A 21,662-nucleotide genomic window follows, 5' to 3' on the forward strand; every position below is an offset into this window, starting at 1 on the left:
AATAATACTGCTTTAAATTCCATTGTTTTTATTAAGTTTTTGGACAGCAGGTCTTGATATCAAAAATACTCCTCAAATGGGTGGCTCTTGGTCAAGCCTAATGTTGATACAAAAAGTGCCCTTAAGTGCCATGATCTTTGGGGTTCATGATCAGCTTTGCCACTGGGGGCCAAGAGAAAACAAAACTTTTTCAACTTAAAGAAGTATCATATCACATACTCTACAAAGTCCAATAAGTCTGTGATTGCCTTAAATTTTTCTAACCTCAAATTGAGTGTAAAAGTTCATCCTTGACAAGAAAACAACTTAACCCAAGATCCACTTACTATCTTTTCCTTGAGCTTTTTCAACTTCCTCAGCAGATTAAATTTGAGATATTTTGTTTTTGTTTAAACTATGGAGTGTACGTCACTTTTTGTAACGGAAGAGAAAACATAAGTAGCACAATTTCTTCAATGGGATACAACCTTAGAGCTGGTTACACTACGTAACAGTTGATTCTGTGCATCTACTACAAAGTAGGATACTCTTGATTGTGCTGCCACCTAGCGTCAGTCTCAGGAATCTACATGTCTCGGCCATGACGTGGCGCAACGATTTCCGAGAATTCAGCCAATCAGCTATCACTGGCGGAGACGGTTTGAAATTGAAGCGGGCGAAGGCGGAAGAGACGATAATAAACAAAAGTAGCTCCGTTCACTTGGACACAACTCATTTTATTCAAATGGATTTATATTCACTTTTAACTAACATAACGAGCTATACTAACGTCTCTCTTACATATGTTTCATGTCGTTTATTGTAGGTAACGTTAGACCAACCTGAGTGGAGTTGCCGTTTGCTAGCTAACCCGTAAGCTCATTTTAACGTTTTTGTTTTTAGCAGCCGACTGCCATGTCGTTATTCAGCGTACAAGCGAGGAAGCATACAGCTTATTATGACCATCTAATGTCAACATCAACATCCAGGACTCCGCTAGGCAAAAGTGAGATAACATCCGGAGACTCTGCGTGTGAAAACAGCAGGTCATCTGATAAAAGCCGACACGTAAACAGGACGTATGTCCTCTCTGCGCTGTCAAAAAGCGGCAGCGGGCAGCAGACTCCTTACCGTGGCCGACTCACTCTGCAGAGGAGGTCAAGAAGGAAGACCGGGGTTGAAACAGCGGAGAAAACGATGGTTGAAAGCAGCCAGAATACTACACCAGTTCCGGAAAAGAGACTGACCCTGCAGCGCAGGACCAGGACTCCCTCAATGGATAAAAGCGCACACGGGGTCAGCGGCACTAGCCTGCAGCCAATGCCGAAAGTTCTCAGTGAGCCAAACGGCAGGGCACCTGGTTTATTCAGGACTACGAGTTTAAGAGAAACTGCTGCTAGTGTGGATACCCAGGTGAGGCCGGCGCACAGCAAGACGCCCTCCTCTTCTTCTTCCTCCTCCACAAGTAGGTACCTAGAGGACCAGGCCCAAACCTTTAAAACCCCTACTAAAAAGACCCCGTTTGAGAAAATCGCCGCCAAGAGAGACGTGTTCGAGAGACTGGCAGGGAAAGAAGCCCCTAAATCAGTGGCAGTCAAATCTGCAAGTCTAGAGAGGCCCAAATCCCGAGCACAGCGAGCGGAAGACACAAAACCTGTCCCAGTTCCTCGGGTCAGCAAGGCGTCCGCAAGTATTCACAAGCTAAACGCCGCGCTGCAGGTGAGGAAGACATCCACCTCAAGCCAAAAGGGAGGCGTGACCCAGGCCAGGACCTCCACTCCTGCTCCAGCACCTACTGAGCAGTCCTTGTCCCGCCCCAGTGAGGCTTTGAAGCAGCAGGATTCATTTAAGATGGAAAACAGTGCAGTGACTGTTGCAGTCCGTGTACGCCCTTTCAGTGCCAGGTTTGTGATGCAATATTTGCCCTAATTGACGGGTAAATTGTGCAGGAGTAGATGATGTCTGTTAGCAAGGATCTGGATCTCCAAAAGTTACTCCTGAGCCGTCTGAGTGTCATCTGCCTAATTCAAACAAACATCAATATATACCAATAATGAGAAACCAAAATTTGATCAGATCCTGTGTGATTAAACTATTCTTTAATTCGTCTGGAAGCAGGGCAATAAAGTGTATCCTGAACATGCAAAGACAATGAATTTTATAATTTAAACATTCAAACATTGTCTGCATGAAATGATTCTGTTTACCCCAGCAGAGCTGAACCATTAGTCAATTAGTCAGCTTCTCAATTGTGAAATTTGTCAAATGTCTTTCTGGTAGACAATATCAGTTTCTGAAATGATGTTTGTAAATATTTCTGCTCTGTTACAGGGAGAAGGCAGAGGAGGCATTGCAGGTCATCTTCATGAACGGTCAGGAGACAGTTGTCCAGCATCCGGACTCCAAACAGAGCTACTCCTTCACCTATGACTTCTCCCTCTGCTCAGTGGATGAGTGTGACCCCACCTTTGTCAGCCAGCAGATGGTGTACGAGACACTGGCCAAACCTCTGCTGCTGAGGGCCTTCGAAGGATTCAACACCTGTCTGTTTGCTTATGGCCAAACAGGCTCAGGGAAGTCGTACACGTGAGTATTTTTGGTTTTAGTTTATTACACTCAACCTTGCACCGCTGAAATTCTTCACCTCTGCTCTATTTTTTGCTCTTAAAAAAACCTACTGTGTAAAGTGTATGTATATTGGGATGTGTATTTTAAATCAGTTAACCATCAATTTGATTTGTTTGAAATTATTGTTGTCTAGGATGATGGGCTTTGGAGAAGAGGAAGGGGTAATCCCACGATTCTGCCAAGAGCTTTTTTCTAGACTGGCATCTATGGAAAATGAAGAGGTAAAATCTCTCTTACAAAGATTTATCCCTGGTTAAATGTTTCTAACCTATTTTATTGTCTTTTACTCCTTTTTCAGTTAATTAATTGTTAGAGAATGTCTTAAGGCTGCAGATTTTCTGCAGAAAACACTCCAATGTGAACATTTATTTTTTCTTGTTGCATAACTCATCAGGTTATCCTTTTTGGGTTGTTACATTTCAGGTCAAATGTCATGTAGAGATGAGCTACTTTGAAGTGTACAATGAGAAGATCCATGACCTGCTGGTGACCAGAGATGAGCCAAACCACAGGAGGATGCCCGTAAGTAGTTTGCAACTGGCTGAAATACACTCCTGGCAAATTTTTATTGTAAACTTGTAATTTTTTAATTGCCACTATGTCACATTACCCATCCTAATTTTAAGGTTTTATTGAAAAATTGTATTTTGCTTTTAGTGAAATTGGCTGCTGCATTTTCAGATAAACAAGGTACTTTCGTCAGAGAACGGAAGGTTCTTGGAGTTTCTTGTAATTGTCTATGAAGATAGCATGGGACATCTCCCGATAATTGCAAATTTTAGAGATGCTGATGCACCCTTGCTCATAATGCCATTGGGACATATTTTATGGTCATTGGTAGGGATGAATAATCTGAGATTATGTACAGCCAAGATAAAATCCTGTTGATTTGTGTTTCCAGCTGAGGGTGAGGGAGCATCCAGTCCATGGTCCCTATGTTGCTGATCTCTCTGCGTAAGAAACCTTTTTATTTCTTTTGCTATATTACTCTTCAATAAAGGCCAAAGGAGCATTCTTGAATGGTGTGATTTGCAGAATTGCTCACTTTGTTTTTTCTTCACAGGAATATTGTGAGCTCTTACAATGACATTCAGGTAGGTTGAAAGATATTTTCTTCTTTTAGATCATCAAGGCCATGATTAAATACAAACATCAACGTTTGAATGAATATTAATGTCTTGAAAGTGCAGTGCAGGCACACCATGGAGATAAGTGCTGAGCATCAAAGATATATCCAAAGTGTAGCGTAGAAAACAATAATGCTGCTTATAACCACAAGAGAGATTTCACACTTAAGAGATTCAGTCATAATACACAGTTACCTTCTTTAGGGTTGGCTGAAGCTGGGTAACAAGCAGAGAGCCACGGCAGCTACAGGAATGAATGACAAGAGCTCCAGATCTCACTCTGTCTTCACCCTGGTTATGACCCAGACTCAGGTATGGCCTATCAACTTCCCCCCAAACAAACACAAAAGGAACATCCCCTAATAAATTCTTAAATATTTATTAAAAGATACTGTGCCACAAGATATGGCACCAAGTTTGCTTTTGCAAGTATTTAATAATTTGGAGAGTGTATAAATTTAATGAAGTTAATTCTGAAATGACACACTAATAAACTTGGGGGGGTCATGTCTTTCAGCTCAATGTTAATCAGTTGTTCCAATCAGTTTTCATCAGTTTTTCTGTGTGTGCTTGTGTACAGACTGAGTTTGTGGAGGGCGAGGAACATGATCACAGTATCACCAGCAGGATCAACCTGGTGGACCTGGCAGGCAGCGAACGCTGTAACTCGGCCCAGACAAGTGGAGACCGACTCAGGGTACACGCACACACGCACACCCCATGCTATTCTTGGTTAGTGCTGTTCAAACGTGAAAATTAGCTTTTCTCCATTTTATATCATTGTTAATTGAATATCTATATCATTGTTAATTGAGTATCTTTGTTTTTTTCCCCTTTTGCTCAGATAGTATAATCAAACACCATATGATATGATGTGATGGCATGGATAATATATTAGGTCTTTTGTCGTTATAAGACTTCACTTTGGGGCCTGCAATTTGTGATGGCCATATTTCATTTTGACATTTTGAAACCTACACAATAACTTGCAAAATGGGCTACATGAATCAATAACAATCAATGAATCATTAGTTGTATCCTCAGTTGATTTTTTTTTTTAGACTGAGATTTCGAAAAGATCTGGTTGTATTCGGACCCATTTGCTCATTAATTGCTCCTCTATTTATCATGCAGAGGATGATTTTTGCATTTTTATAAAATAAAAATATGTAATTATTCAAAACAAGAAATACCAATTTTACTGTGTCATTATAGGAGGGCGCTAGCATCAACAAATCCCTGTTTACCCTCGGAAAGGTCATCTCTGCCCTGTCAGAACAGGCACTGACCAGAAAGAAGGTCTTCATACCATACAGAGAGTCTGTCCTGACATGGTGAGACATCAGAATGCTTGTACACTGTATCTGTTGTAGAAATCAATTTTTATTTTTGCAAGCTCTATTAGTTTTTTAATAAAAAACATAAACAAAACTGGTACACAATTTCATGCAGTGTATCAGAGTTGTGTGTGATTATATGCACATCTAAGACTTCTATGAGCAAGAAAATTGATGCATATACAGATATTCACAGTACTAAAATGGAAAATAGAATAGATTAACTGGTTAAAGATGGGGTGCATATAGAATTTGTATAACTGAAAAGACAATATTGACAAAATATTTTTTACATTTTCTCTAACCCACATTTTAGAGAAGTTGAGCAGATCTCATTTCCAATTTAGAAGGATGATCCTGACCAAGTCACATTTCTTTCTTTCTCAGGCTGTTAAAAGAGAGCCTCGGTGGTAACTCCAAGACGGCCATGATCGCCACACTGAGCCCAGCAGACAGCAATGTGGAGGAAAGCCTAAGCACTCTCCGCTATGCCCAGCAGGCCCGCACCATCATTAATGTGGCAAAAGTCAATGAAGACACCAGTGCCAAGCTCATCAGAGGTCAGACACTCAAAATATCCACAGTCAAAAATCTATGTTGGACTTAATTGAGCTCTGGCCTATTTTTATTGTGTTATAACGGCAATAAACTTTTAAACCTGTTTTTTTTAAAGACCCTGCTTATCTATCTAAACCTAAATAGTAGTAAAAAAAAATGTACATGCCTTAATCCCCCCACTTACCTGTAGCTGGGTTTTCAGTGATTTAAGTACATACACTTAGCACGCTCTTACTGTGGATGTTGTCAGTTGTGAGGTACATGTGGCCGAGGTGAGTCCTTGGATACATTGAGTGTAAAAAAAAAAAAAAAAACCCAACAACAAATAAAATGATTTTGTCTCTGTGACATCAGCTGAGGGGAAAGTGGAGCAAACACCTTGCTTCCTCGAGAAAACTATTTTGATTTTAAAGATTTTTTTTTCCACTGTGCTCATGCATATATAGCAGTATTATGTTCTTTGTGAACCTGAACATCTGCCATCCTACACAAACAAGACCACGCATGTATGTCCTTATTCACAAGGAAAACCAAAGATTGCTTTTCTATACTGAGCAGTGTTGTTACCTTAGCATCACAGGTGTGAACAGTATTTGTGCACTGGGAGAACCTCCATAGTACAAAATCATGTTTTGAAGCAACAGATCATATTTCTTAACAATATCTATCCTCAATTAATTACATGCATACACACAAACTCATTAGAACTGTTATTCACTGTCTTGGTTGTCTGTCTGTCTTTCCATTACTTCCATCTTCATTGGCCTCTCTTTGTATCAGTCTCACTGTCTCTGTCTGTATGTTTCTCTTTATATGTGAATCTCTATCTTTCTATTTGTGTCTTGCTCTTGATCTCCTTTGCTCTCTGTCTCTCCCACATACCCTCCTGTCTGCCCATCTATCCATCACCACCTTATTCACTACCCACTTCAATTAATGCCTGGCCCTAACCTTGCCTCCAGGCCATATTTATGCACTGTCAGCTGCACATGATGGCTAAGTGTCATGCAAGTATTATTTTTCATAAGATGATCATGCTGCTATTTGACGTTTTTAGCAGTAAGGGGAGCTCTTGCTGTTGATTTCTCTCACATCGCCTGTCAGTGTGTGATTTGACTCAAACATTACAAATCAGGTCAATGTTGCTCAGTAAATTGTCTTCAATAAGTGACATTGTTGGGCAGTTCACTGACAAAATCTGAATATTTCTGTAGACTCTGTAACTCCCTGCTATTTCATATTGACTGGTATTCATTTAAGTGTATGTTTGGTCTAAACTTCTATATATATTTCAGGTTTACAAAGCATTTTGGACAAACTTTGTGTGTTTTCAGAGTTGAAGGCTGAGGTGGAGAAGCTGCGAGCAGCCCAGATGAGCTCCCAGGGCATTGAACCAGAGAGGGTCAGGCTGTTCCAACAGGAGATTGCCGCCCTGAAGAACACACTCTGCCAGCAAGAGAGAGAAATGGTTGAGGCTAACCGGTCAGTATTACTGCAATAATTCTAACTTTTTCATTCTATTTATCTGACACAACAGACCCAGATATTATCAGTCTCCTTTTTGAAGTCACAAAGTGATTCTTCATATTCTTTGTTATATATTGTATGTGCAGATATTTCTGTCTTGGACACACTGTTGCATAGACTTAAACATCAACCATTTAAAATGTGAAGATGGAATGGTACTAAAATCTAATTCTTACTTATTATATATATGTGAGGGGAAAAAGCGTCATGTTCAAATATTTTCCCTTTTTAAGTTTAGTCAATGGCAAGGTTTATAAGTGGTTAAGTAGGGGATACATCTGAGAGCAACATGGCAGAATTTGATCTTAGGTGATTTGATTTTTTGTTATATTTTATCTTATTTTCTGGCAGGGCATGGAGAGAGAAACTGGAGCAAGCTGAAATCCGCAAACGTGAAGAGACCAAAGAGTTGCAGGTAATTTGTTTGAGCATATTTCCATTCTATTTTTTTACCTTCCTACATACAGTACTTTTGATTTTACTGTGTCAAGGCTCTCATCCACTGTGTCCAACAGTACAAAAATCTCTTCACCGCACCCACCCTAAATGGTCAAAGTAACAAACCCGGAAACAAGCTGTAATACATATTCATGTGTATGTACACTAATAATAATGTGTGAAAGAAGTGTTTGGAAACTTTCTCTGTGTTTTCAGAAAGCATTCAAAGTGGACAATCGTCTTCCGAATCTGGTGAACCTGAACGAGGATCCTCAGCTGTCTGAGATGCTTCTCTACATGATCAAAGAGGGTCGAACCACAGCGGGCAAACTCAAGTCTGAGTCCAGCCATGACATCCAGCTGACAGGAGCCCTCATCGCTGACCAACACTGGTAAAACAAATCGCTGGAGGGGTTTGAAAATGCTAGTGGCAGGAGTGATTGCACTTTATATAATAATAAATAGTATGTAGTCTGTTTGCAGTCTTGTATGTGTTCTTATCGAACAGAGGTGCACCACTGCAGTGAGATGTCGTTTTAATACTTGACATATAGTTTATTAATCGTGATTATTGTTGTTAATGATTTGTGGAACAATGTCTTCTTCTTTTTTTTCTTTTTTTTTTTTTTGGCTTTCTGATCTGTCTTGCTATCTTTCTAATCTAGCTATCAGCTATTATCTATTTTATTTTTTTAGCTACAGCAGGCATTCAACATGAAAGCTATATCTGTGTATTTTTTCGGTTTGTTTTAGTGTTATTACCAACATCCAGGGTACTGTCAGCATCACTCCCATGGAAAACGCCAAAACCTTTGTTAATGGAAACCTCATATCTGAATCCACTGTCCTACACCATGTAAGTAGACCAGAAAGAACTCCTAACAAATGAAGTTTAGCATTATACTTTGGAGTAAATCATAGTAGATATAATATAACATATAAGATTTGTGCAATGGCTTTCTTTAGGCTAATTTATCCATTTTATTAATCAATTTAACTCTTCTCATCTCTGTGGTTATGGTTTCCAGGGCGACAGGGTGATTCTTGGTGGAGACCACTACTTCCGCTTCAACCATCCAGCAGAGGTGCAATCTGGGACGCGGGTGTCATGCTGGACAGGTGCAGGCGATGGCCACAAAGACTTTGAATTCGCCAAAAATGAGCTACTCGCAGCTCAGAGAGCTCAGTGAGTGCAAAAGACCAAATAAAAAAGCCAGGTCTTTTTAAAATGTTTTTTCAGGGCAACATTTATTTGCGCAGACTAATAATAAAAATCAAAACTCTCTTAAGCCATATTTGTGTGTCCCAGGCTGGAGGCAGAAATTGAAGAAGCCCATTTGAAGGCGAAAGAGGAGATGATGCAGGGAATCCAGATGGCAAAAGAGGTGGCCCAGAAGGAGCTATCTGACCAGAGGGTGCTTTATGAGGACAAGATCCGAGCCCTGGAGAGAGAGCTGGTACACAAAACTTTCACTTCTTGCTTTTTAATGAAAAGATGAAACATTCTGCTTTCTCTCCGTGGTCTGGTTACCTGGTATTTCTCTTCCATTTATAGTCATTTTAGGGGATCGTGACTATTAAGATGTCCATTCGATGTCCAATGCACTCTTTGTACTGTATTGGTGATGTGTTGACATTGTACAAATCTTTAGCTGTAGTGCTATTGCAGTTATTGGAAGTCAGTTTGCATAAAGGTGTTATTGAAACTGGCAGAGCTATGATCACAAATTGAATCAGTAGTAAGTATATTTTCTTAAACCTTGTGTACTATATTGCATTATTACAGAACCATCAAATAGTTTGTCATGTATAATCTTTTGCTTTTCCTTACAACCTGTCAATTTATGCAACCAATACCAAGTAATGCCAAAATATAATTTATTCAGAACGGGCAGAATAAGTGGAAGCGTCAACAGGAGTTAGACCAGCAGAGGGTGGCCAGCCAGATGGCAGAGCTGAAAATGGCCAAGCTGGAGCTGGAGCAGGAGGTGGACACCCACAAGAAACGCCTCCGCCTGCAAATGGAGGCCCAGGTCAGGACCTAGAACAACACCTGGGAATGTTAAATTTCCTTCTCACTTTAATGACGTTGACTATTTTAGGTTCCTGGAAAGGTTTTGTTCTGTCAGAAAAAATAGAAAATTACTCCCACACAAACAAAGTTGGCTCTGCTTTATTCTGCTGTCAATGTCTATCTGCCTTTTCAAAATATTTGAATATTAACATTTTTACAGGTCTCTTTTATTGCCCTCACCCTTTTCCCCTGGAAGAGACTGTGTATAGTCAAATGACTTGGTCTAAAATCATTGATACAGAGTAGTGGGCAGTAGAGTAGTAGTATCTAAGAGAAGAGAAGTAGGACATTTTAAAGATATCTTATTTCAGTCAGTTTTCTGCATTTTTACCCTTTCTTGATTCTCAGAAGTCAGTCTACAGGAAATCTGGATTGTTCCTATAACCATAAATGACATCATCTCCCTCATTTGCTCATTCTCATGATTTCTGATGATCTAAAATGAACTTGAGAAGCTTAAGCAAATATGCTGACGCTGGGTTTTATGTTTAACTGATGGGCCATTTTGGATTGTTTTGAGTCATGGAGGAGCTTGGCTTTAGGCATCGTGTCTTGGCCTGCTGGTTTTTAATATTGTGTACATTACCACGATACACTCCAGGTGATGGAGGAACATCGTGTGCGTCAAGCGAGGATTGTTGAGGCCCTGGAGGCAGAGAAGAGAAAGATCAGCAAAGAGCTTGAGGAGATGCAGAAGAAAAGAGCCTTAAGAGAAAACCACACTCCCCGAAATGGTGAGAGCTTTCAAGTCACTATTACTAATTTATTGTGAGGTGATATACAACTCTCATATGGATGGTGATTATTCTGCAGTACCACGATACAATGTATAGAAAGAATTTAAATCTCACTTAATTGCATACTTATTATGTACTGGATAAAATAAATATTCAATATTTTCAATGGCACCAAACAGTACAATGTATTTTTGTATTGTACTCTTGTATTATTTTTTTTACTCTTCTCCTCCCCTGTACAGACATGTCCCTATAATACCTTATATGTGTCACTCACTCTGGCCAATGAGAGCAGAGGCGTCAAGGATTTCTTATTACTTCCTAGCCACATTTATAGATGTTTTTGTTCCAGAGTCTGACTATAATGCTATCTTGTATTTCCATTTCATTTAGTGTTGGTATAAAGGGAGCTAGGCATCCTGTTTCCTCATGAGCAGCATATTGGCAGTGATAAAATCAAAATCAGCAACGTAAGGTGATATGCATCTAGAAGCTGAGAATTTAGGGGCCCCTCTACCTTCACCAACAGAGTATAGAGAATTGATTCAGAGACTGACTGACTGACATTTTAGAGTCACGGGTGAAATGTCTTTGAATAATGTCCTTGAAAATCAAAAGTTACAGTAGGAGTAGTATTACTTTTGGTACTGGGTAACCTGTCTAACATTATTCAAACAGTTCTTATAAGGTGAATCACTTCCATCCAGTGCTATCAAAGCAGGCTGAAATAAAGACCATCTAAGCCAGATGCTCCTTGACTCGGGGCTGTGGTGAAGTTAATGTGTTTCATTTCTGTATTGCAGTCTCTCCACAGTGGGGTGCCATGAAGTTGTCTCTGATGATTGAGGAAGCCAATAAGATCAGTGCTAAACTGAAGAAAAACACAGTCTTCAGCAGGTATGAAAAGACAAGATTGGGCCACAGTTTACATATGATATGATTTATAAGACAGGTTACAAACCCATCAAGAATTAATAAACCTATAGAGGTGTCACATTCATTTTAAGATTTATTTGCATTGTGATTGCCTTCATTGCTCTCATTTTCAACAATTCAGTGAAACCAAAACATCAGCTGCAGGCTTTATTTGGAAGCAGGTATCATCGTCATTAACATAAGCCAAATATCATTTGACTCTCCTCTGTTGTAGACATGAAAGCTCTGACGATAACAACCTGGAGCAGGGTGGTCTGCTACAGGTGCGGGTTCAAAACACAAAGCTGGGGATCTCCACTTTCTGGAGCCTGGACAAGTTCCAAAACAACATCGCTGCCATGAGGGAATTCGAGCAGGTCTGCCTTAAATCAGTTCTGCCTTTCAAGTCATACATTTAATAAGTGCATGTCTTGTTGAAGTATCTGACACTATTAAAGTCGTATTCTAATTAAAATTTAAATTAGAGTAAAAGAGAGCTGATTCCTGATGTGGAAACAACCTGGACTTTTGTAATGATGGTTTTCACCAAATTATAAATAAACATACACTCAGTGCCTCAGTGGTGAGAACCCTCACCTTATAGGAAGATCCCTGTGTGGTTTAGCAGTTTCCTCCACCTGTCTAAGGACACTCCAAACTTCCATTACGTGTGAATGTCTTCTGTCCAGAGTGTTTCCGAGTCTTGTAGCCAATTTTGTCTCAAGTTACCTCTGATCTTTATTTAGAATAAGGCATGCAGAGAATATATGGCTGGATAGACTGTTTTTATGGAATTGTATTGGTTGGATATCGTGTATAGAATTAGATTGATTTTGGATGTAATAAAATCATAAACATTTATACCCTTAAGGATCTCATACCAAGGATCTCATGATGAAGAATTTGCAATGAGTAGACTCATGATCAAGCTGATAAACTATCTCATAAACTATAGGTACCAACAAAATGCTTGGAAATTCATAGGAAGCTTGAACATACTTGCTTATTTAATTTGACTACATGACATTACATTTTTATTTGATCAGTGCACTAATAAGCTGATGTATGATGCCTGTTGAGTGAAGCATATTTAACCAGCCAGCCTGTCTGTTCTTCATTCTGCATATTCAGAGTCTGACATCAGCTCAAGTGCAATTGCCAATTTCCCAGGCGTTTGACCTTATTTACAGTCCAGAATGGGTTGTTTTATGCCTGACAGAGGGATGCTGCCTCACTTTGCTTTGCTTTTCTCATTAAGTTGAGTAAATGAGACTGTGTATGTCAGCAGTAGTTTACTCTCCGCAGGGGGATTCCACCTCTAAAGATGACGATGTGTTTTATGACCCTGATGATGAGTGGGAGCAAGATATATCGGCCTCCTCTGCTTCCACCTCCTCCTTCTCACGCCGAAGGTAATTATCCAGCTCTTTCTCTCTCCTTCTATCCATCAATCCCTCTTTCCAGCACCTGACATTTACATTAGATTTCAGGGCCTTAATTGGTATTCTTATCCAATTACTTGAAATATGTAAGTAGGCAAGTCGGACGTGCAGGACAGTCTCTCTGCAAGTGTCCACCTTACTGTTGTTTACAGTGCCAGGGCTTGGCATGGACAATGCTTTTGCCTTACAGTGTGTGGGTCTTAAACCCGTAGCCCTCATGCTCAACTGAACTCACAGCCTCTTGCACTCTTTTAATGTGAACAATGTGTCAGACAAATAGATGTATATGGAAAGTTGAAAAGAATGTGGATGGAACATGGAAATCATTTTTTGGTTGTTTTCACAAAGTTCTCCTAGTTTCCACCAATGTGATTTATAACCTGGCACATATTTTTGACATTCAACACATCCTTCTGTCTTTCATGAAAAGTTGATGTGAAGTTGCTGCCCTCAGAATATTTCCCTCTTAATTCTTTTTCCTCTGTTTATTAATTTCATTTCCATGAAGGCCAGGCGAAGGGTTTTAGAAAATGAAAGGTCACTAAGGGTCTCTGTTTTTCTCATTCTGCAACCCAAACACACATGCGCACGCACACACACACACACACACAAACACAGCACTTATGGTACTTGCAGAGCCCCCAACATTTTCCCCTCACATTGTTGTTAATCTTGTCAAGCATGTTTATGGTGCTCCTGGTGGTGCCTGAACTACCAGTAGACCCAGCCAAATGAAACATGGCACAGACTGTGTGGTTCCTTCATCCCTTCTCTCTCTGACTCTGTTAGACCCATGCCTAAGCCTTATGGCCACAGTCATAGCTGTTTACTGACCTTCCCTCCTCTAGGTTGTTCATAATAATGAAAACATATTCTGATATTCTGCTGTTGAACTCATTTAACCCTTTTATACATGAGTTGAACATGCATCTTTGCAAAATAACACCAAACCCATATCCAAATGTACCATTACACACTTACAATCAGATTACCTTAACCATGTCCAGAGATAGTTAGAGAAGCACTGTCCACAATGATAGGGGTAAATGTAGTGTGTCCCTACATTTATAACAGCAAATAAATTATAGCAGTCAGGTTTTTAAGCCCGACGCTGTAATAAACAGCCTTTGAGAACACACCAGATTCATTCTAAGTACACAGGGGCACCAAGTCATTCTGAATGAGAGCGTCAACATGCCCAATATTTATACATGTAAATATAAAATGTTGGCAGGGTACTCACAGGGTTTTGCTTCTCGTTTGTTTGGCATCAGGAGCAGGAGCTTTTTGAAGAGCAGGAGAATCTCAGGGCGTCTCTATGAGATCCGGGTCCATCCGATTCAGAGCCTCCACAACGGCTCCTCACAGTCTGCTGGTAAGGCATTGAACAAAATTACTTGAATATTTTCAGCTTTCTGATTGACTCTAGCCATTTTCATGTCACACTTAATTTTTTTTAACAAGTGTTTGGATCTAATTTAGTCCAGTACTGGGGAAATTGAGATGGGAAAATGTATAGTGTCAGCACTCAACATACAGTATTTACCTGTAACCTTTTGCTGTTAAGCTTTGGTGAGCACCCACAGTACACAGAAACCTGTTTTTGATGTTTGGAGGGGCAGAAGGGTACAAGTTGTTTTATCTGCACAAAAAAAACCTTTAGATTAAAAGTTGGGGAAATAATTGCAATGATGAAGTGTTACTGCTGTTAAATAAAGATTGGGTGATTTTGCGACAAATGAATTTTTACCATGACACGGTGTTGTAATAATGAGTTCTCCACACACCCCAACTTTTCACTGTGTCTGTCCCAGGCTTGATGGGTGTGGTCAAACCACCCTCCACCCATTCCAGCGGCACAGACTCTGCCACTCCTGGCATCTGCAAAGAGTTGATTGGCCAGTCAGTGGCCCTTCTGCGTGGTTGTAGTGGGACAGAAGAGAGCATGGCAGACAGGCTGGCCTCTGATTTACAACTGGTGTATGTGGCGGTCCAGACTATATCTGACCTATACGACAGTCTGGATGATGATAGCCAGGAAAATGGTGAGATTCAACCTAAAATTCAATCTTTTATGAGTGAGAAGATGAGCAGCTAATGGGGACCCAAATAAATAAATAAGCTGTTGATTTTGTTTCAATATTTAATTTGTTAGTATTCAAAGTTGATAGTTAACTATAGACTAGTAACAGAAAAATAATACCCAATGTAATTTTTTTTCTAGCTATGTAATTGTCTGACACTGCGCAAAAAAACAAATAAGTTGTTCATGGTTTTGGGATGAGATTGGAGATTCTTCCATTTATTCAGTTTCAGTAAAATTTACATATTTGTAAAGAACAAACTAAGTGTCTAACTAATTTGCAGACTATTCTAAAAGGCCTTTGAATACCTTCTTTCTTTTTCTGATTTACTGTGTAGGTGAACCAAACTGTTATTATGGCTTTTTCTCCTGCAGTGTTTGTGTGTAACTTGGTGGCCCAGACTCAGCTGGTCAAGGCCACCACAGCCATAGAGAGTGCAGTGTTTGTTACCATGCAGTGGTTGGCCAGTGTTAAACCCTCCTCCGGCCTGCTCTACACCGTTGCTGAGGAACTCAAGAGCCAAGTCAAGAAGATGGGAGGATTCTTCCAGCTGCTCATTCAGGTAAACACAAACAATTACCACATTGCATTACAGGCCATGCAGCAACATTATATTGTGCTTTTCGTGGCATTTGCAATATAGAAATGAGGTGAAAAGAGTGCAAAATCTGAGCTGAATTCTTTTTGTCAATTTAGTGTATTTTGGACAGGGGGTGGATAATCAAAATGCAGAACATTAATTGACGTGTCTTAGCTCTGAGCTGTTTGAGCTGTGTCTATGGAAATGGCCAAGCGGAGGGAATTCTCAACCTTGAGCTCCAAACAGAACATGAATATATGGAAAATAAATCTAAATTCCTTACCAGCCCTAGCACCTAAACACACAATTTTCCTCTCTCACTCCTCATTTTTCACACTCTCTAGCATTTTTCATTTATTTTCTGACCCTTCAAACTATGGTGACCATTTTGTTGGCTTGCTTGCATTGATTTACTCTTATATAAATTTTAATTCAACCTGTTTGTGCTTACTTAAAGTTGACTGATAATGGAAATGTTCTACCCATCCAGGGTTGTGAATCTGAGATCACATCAATGGTGACTGAGGCACGGAGGAAGAGCAGTCAATGCCTGGATGCAGCATTGCTTGCACTTGGCCACCTGGCGGCAATGACAGGCATGCCGCTGAATCCTGTGGAGCGGGGTGCCCAGGCCACAGGCAAGGTAACACCACCATTAATACCGCAGCAGCTACTATGTCTGTCAAAGCTCTGGAGTCCACTATAATCAAGCCCCCACTCCACAATACTGGAGAATGGAATATTAGCTGTGTGGATCTCAGAGCACGGAGGATATTAGAGGATGGGGAATTATTGAATAAAGATATGGCATGTTTGGTTTGTTGATGTGCAAGTGCAGTGGTATCTCATTATGCTGTGTAAATGCATGGTAAGTAAATGTTTAGAATTGTCAGTCTTTTAACGGTGCACAGCATTTAGTGTGAAGGGGGCGGTGAAGGAGTGGACATAATAAGATTATATTATATTGTGTTCTCTTCTGTTCAGGTTTGTTCAGCACAGTGATTAGCATATATCTACACATATTTTTATACTTTTATAAGTTTTTACTTTTACCCTTTTCTCAAAAAAACTGAAAACAACCACAGGGTATATCATAAGCAGTGATAACCTGCATGGCTAAACTGACAAGTTTATTTTTACACTGTAAAATGTACCGCTTAATATGTATCTTCACAATTATTTAAAAAATCAAAATAAAAAAAATAAAATGTATGGAATCCGTATCAAGATTATGTTATTTTAAAAGAAAATACTATCAGCTGATATATGAAAATATGATTTATGTAATTATATGATTACATCTTTTCAGCAATCACTTGGCATATGTCTGCTGAAGGGGATCAATAAGGGCATCCGCTCTCTCTTAGAGGAGAGCCTCACCATCACCAGAGAAATGCTGAGAGAGGCTCAGCTAGCCTACCCCAGGGACCCAGTAAGAGATCTTAACCTGGTTGTCATTTTTTTTTTTTTTTTTGAAGATTGATATTAATCCTATCACACAAGTTGTCATGGTTATATAATTAGATTTTGTGTTGAGAATTTACTTTCCGCAAAGGTGTAGGTAAATATTCTTAAAATGAGGTGTCATCATTGATAATCCATCTCTGCTTACAGGTCCTGCAAAGCCTAAAATCCAAGACGCTTGACTTAGCCCGTGCTCTGCAGAACTACATGTATTGCCATATCACGGTGAGTTTCAACAGCACAACCAACTGCAAACTACTAGTTACAGTAACATTGTAAAAAGGCTTCTAATTTCTGCACATCTTTTGAAGGTTTTATTAAAGTTTTAGGAAATGAAATCTTGATATTTGCAATTACATGGGTGATAATTGGCCCCCTAGAAATGTCATCAACTCCTCCTCAGCACTTTCCTTCCATACTTTCTCTTTTTTTATTTCCTGATGCCAACATGTGATCTGAACAGCCATGAATTTTGCAAAATCAATTCAAATATGGACCACTATGTTGTATTATGGTATTCCTTTTGATGTGGGGTTGAGAGGTTTATTATAGAGGTAGTCAGACTTCACAGAAAGTTGACATGATGAAGCTGTAGTGTGACATAAATACTTCTTCCAACAAACAACAGGAATTATTAACTTAAAGGATTCAAAAGGCTTGGAATTCAATTAATGAGAAAACCACACTACAACACCACACATTTTATTGTCAGAACTGTAGTTTGTGTGGATGTAACTCACCTTAAATATATATTACCCTTTACTGGTTCATGATATTTCATGTTCTGTTTTGCAGAGAATTTAATTCTAGATAAAAATTCTGAACGTTGGCATTAAAAATGGTCAAAATTAAAAGAATTTGATTAATGGCATTAGCTATCAGCTATCTGCAGCTTCATTACAAAAACTACTGGCATTTGTTTGGGTAAACTGTGGCTGACAGACAGTATACATGCTCAGGAAAGCTTCCCTGGATATGTAAAGGTTAAAAACAGTCTTCCATCTTGACACAGGCTTAAATGTTACAGATTAATACCCACACCCACAGCAGCCCTGTTAAAGATGCCACTCAGCCTTTATTGCTCCTGTAAAGCTCAATGCTCTGTAGGCTTATCTTGCTGCAGTTGTCCCTTGGCCATAGTTCAGGTAATGAATGTGTTGAATGAAGTGGCATCAGTCACAGCTAACAGGCTTGTTTGCTGTTATCTTAGCCACACAAAAAAGCAGTTTTTTTTTTTTTTTTTTTTTTTTGTTAAAACCAATCATTGACACATCTAGGCACAGGGGCATTTTGCTGCTCACAGTGTTATTGTAGTCAAATAAACCTGAGTTATAGCCTGAGGCAACTACTTTCATGTAACCAAGGACTGCACATGTGCATGATTGTGGATGTACACACATTTATAAATGTGTACTATAGCAGACATTGTCATTTATTGAACCAAAAAAGTTTTTTTTTATATAGTTTGCGGCTCTTCAGAAAAGGGTGATGATTCAAAAGTTGGTATTCATGCTAAAGAATTAGATTTTCAAGGAGTTATGGAATTGTCATTACAGTTACTGGTCAAAATGCAAGTATATGAATGTGCATATGTTATTTAGGGAAAACGTGGGGACAAAAACAACTTAAACCTGATAATTAATAATTACACACAGGAATTAGTATTTGCAGTAGTTAAAGAAGTTAAATGTAGGTTAAAATAGCTTGTGTACAGAACTGTGTGCTGGAGTAAATGGCATGGCACAACAACATTTTCTGCTGTACAGTAGTGAAGAGTAACACTCCCTCAAGCAGTTACTATTGAAGTGTGTTTGAGCAAAGATCTCAACTGCCCTACCGCACAGACCTGCTCTGTGGTTAACAATTGAGTGATTTTTTTAATAAATAGTTTGTTGTCCGGTGGTATGATCTTGTATATTTGTTAGTGATGTAATTGTTGATTGTGTTACATTTAGTACTGTTTATTTGCCCTGTCTTGTATTCATTTTTTGGGTGTGTTCATGTTTTCAAACAGGAGAGGGAGACTGACCCAGAGGAGGTGGAGGAGGGGGAGGAGGAGGGGGAGACCTCAGCTTCCCATTTACAGAGACTGAGGACTACAGCAACTAAGCTGTTCCAGCTGAACCAGGCCATCAGACAGCTGCATTCCTCTCTGTTTACCGCCCTGCGAGGTGAAGCTTCTGATATAACAAGCCTAGATGTTTAGCTGAAACTCTTACCCAGTGTAACTTACATTGTACAGCAACAGTATATATATCCCTTGGTCAAAAGCACTAGAAGAAACAGTATGTCAAGAGCCGAAGCCAATTGTTCTTGCTTTATTTCTTTCACTATTTCAATTCATACGGATGATTTTCTAAATGCTCAGTTATAGTATAATACACCCAAGAGGCCATTTCAGGAAAAAGCTGATTCGTAAAACTTCACTAATACATCATTGTGTTAAAGAAAATGTATGTTACCATATTTTACTTTCATCACTAAAAACAAAATCATCAAAAATGTTGTTCTTGCATCAAGTATGTAGTTCTTTACCAACTGAACAACAACTGAAAAACCTCATTTAATGTTTTGTCAGAGTATCAGTATGCATGATATAGCTTTTTTTTAAAAATTATCATTGCTGTAATACCTGTGTTGATTTTTGGGGGGGATAAATGCGGTAGAGTATAAGATAAATACTGTAAGTATAAGTTTTTGAGATTTGATGGTTGGTTAGTTGGCAAAGTGGCTGGCAGCATGGACAAAACCACCCTCAGCCAAAATGAACCAGATTATTGTTGTTTTAGGTGTGACTTTTTCTATCTCACTGTCATCCTCCTTCCAGGAAAAGACAGAGACTCCAACCTCAGCAGCTGCAGAGAGCTGATCTCCTCCTCTGCCAAGGCTGTAGATGAGCTGATCACTAGTCTGTCCAAGGAAGGATCATTGACGCTGTCCCTGCAGCTTCCCAGTCCTCAGAGCGTCATGACTGTACGAGACGAGCTCCACTCTGCCCTGCAGTCCCTGTCCTCCTCCTGGAGCCAACAGGGGGCAGGAGAGAGCAGAAGCTCTTCTGCTTCAGATAAGAGCACAGCGGAAATCTTAACTAAAGAGAGTGCTACCACTCACAGTGCTGTTAGAAATCGAGTCGTGAGCAAGATAGTATACCACTTCCCTCCAGGTGAATCGTCCAAAGGCAGCCCACACTGGGTGTGATGTGCTTTTATACTATGTGTTATTCTTTGTGCTCACATCATGTACAATGTACTGTAAAAATGAACTGCTGATATCGAGAAAACTTTGAAGTGAGCCTCCTTCAAGTGGGTCGTGCGGCAGACACTGCACAGACTTCTTTAGTGTTGCCATTCAAGTTAATTATTTTTTTGTTATATTCACATAGAACCGAATGTGAGCACGAGCTGTAGATTTTCATGGACTATTTTTCGGATTACAAAGAATATAATAAATGCGGCAGACAAATGAATTCAATATGTGGACGCTTCAAAACTACAGCAATAATTCCTATCATCATGTCATTTCTGATATGGTGTAAAAAGCGCTGCTGTCAAGGTGTGCTGTAGGTTCTTTCAAGTCTAGTAATAATTGGCTACTAAGAGCTTTAAAGGTATTTTGGATACAAGTACTGGGACAAAGACTTCAGTCACCAGAATGTGTAGTCATTCATGATGGATAAACACAATTAGGAATTAGGAGTAATTGGCTGTTAGGAGAATGTTCACTTATGCTGTACCAGTCCCTCTCTGTTGTACTATATTTTTCAGAGGCCACTAAATTATTCTTTGTTGCATTTTTTTATTAATTCATACATGCAAGATTTCAATATGCAGCAGCTCAGGTAGTGTTTTATAAAAAAAAATAATGAAAGGCTTTCTCCACATTCTCCATATATGATTTCTTTCTTGTATGATTGCATATTTTGTTCTCATATTTGCATGAAGTTTTGCTCTTGTATGTTGTATAACACGTACTGCAATTTGCACTCAGGAGAGACTTGTCTACACAGTGTTGCTTCTTAATACAAGTACTTTCACAAAGCAGTGTTTTATGTCTTTTGTATCACTTTGTAAACATTTTATATGTCAAAATAATAACTACTTGTACTGCAATAAATTCTTGTGGCTTGTTTTGACAAGGACCCAAACCTTTCATATTGCAGGTCACTATTCAGTAGTCAGGTGAAGTCAGGTGTCCTGGTGAAGACTGCACCTGTAATGAGAATATTTTTTATTAGTTGTGAATTGGCACTGGAATACAATACAGTCTACATTGTAAGTGGGGAAATGTTTAACATGTTCATCAAAACATTCATATACACATTCCTTAATTGGGCTATCTTGTACTGCATTAAATACTACAATTATTTGACAAGAATCCACAGATTTACACATACATTTTGTTCTTGGAAGATATTATTTGTATGTCTCTATTGTAAGGCCAGTGACATTGTGAAGGTGGAGCTTAACTCCTCCCTCTAAGGGTTAGTCTATATGACCCTAGGTCACTAAACTGGACATTGATCATTACATCTCTGCCATAATTGAATAATTGTGCAATATCCGTGTAATACTCATGTGCAATATTTAGCTTTGTTCCTATTTATTATTCATACCTCCATTACTGCTGTTGCAATACTACTTATATTATTACATTGCATTATTATACTGGTAAACCCACTTGGTACTTCACACTTATTTTATTTTATACTTATACCCACTTGGTACTTAATTTATTTTCTGACCTGTTTTTATAGTTTTTATAGTGTATTATAT

At 39.2% G+C, this 21,662-nt stretch overlaps 1 protein-coding gene across 2 annotated transcripts; it reads left to right on the forward strand.

Annotated features, from left to right (window-relative positions):
- The first annotated feature begins 647 nt into the window (after positions 1 to 647).
- Positions 648 to 21,028, forward strand: kif14 (kinesin family member 14). 2 transcript variants are annotated; one of them, XM_044200688.1, is made up of 29 exons: positions 648 to 1,883; positions 2,311 to 2,565; positions 2,741 to 2,828; positions 3,031 to 3,129; positions 3,509 to 3,561; positions 3,671 to 3,701; positions 3,939 to 4,046; positions 4,315 to 4,431; positions 4,950 to 5,068; positions 5,459 to 5,631; positions 6,964 to 7,111; positions 7,508 to 7,571; positions 7,811 to 7,986; positions 8,348 to 8,450; positions 8,623 to 8,780; positions 8,904 to 9,051; positions 9,481 to 9,627; positions 10,270 to 10,402; positions 11,209 to 11,302; positions 11,556 to 11,697; positions 12,626 to 12,732; positions 14,037 to 14,137; positions 14,577 to 14,807; positions 15,221 to 15,408; positions 15,917 to 16,069; positions 16,736 to 16,858; positions 17,041 to 17,115; positions 18,905 to 19,061; positions 19,718 to 21,028. In XM_044200688.1, exons 1-29 carry the CDS (start codon positions 895 to 897, stop codon positions 20,086 to 20,088), a joined length of 4,851 nt encoding a protein of 1,616 aa, XP_044056623.1. In that variant the 5' UTR covers positions 648 to 894; the 3' UTR covers positions 20,089 to 21,028. The 2 variants fall into 2 exon arrangements, with proteins under 2 accessions (XP_044056623.1, XP_044056624.1); XM_044200689.1 differs by having other exon boundaries at positions 18,947 to 19,061.
- Positions 21,029 to 21,662: the final 634 nt, after the last annotated feature.

Source organism: Siniperca chuatsi, linkage group LG6, assembly GCF_020085105.1.
Source record: "Siniperca chuatsi isolate FFG_IHB_CAS linkage group LG6, ASM2008510v1, whole genome shotgun sequence".
Lineage (NCBI taxonomy): Eukaryota > Metazoa > Chordata > Actinopteri > Centrarchiformes > Sinipercidae > Siniperca > Siniperca chuatsi.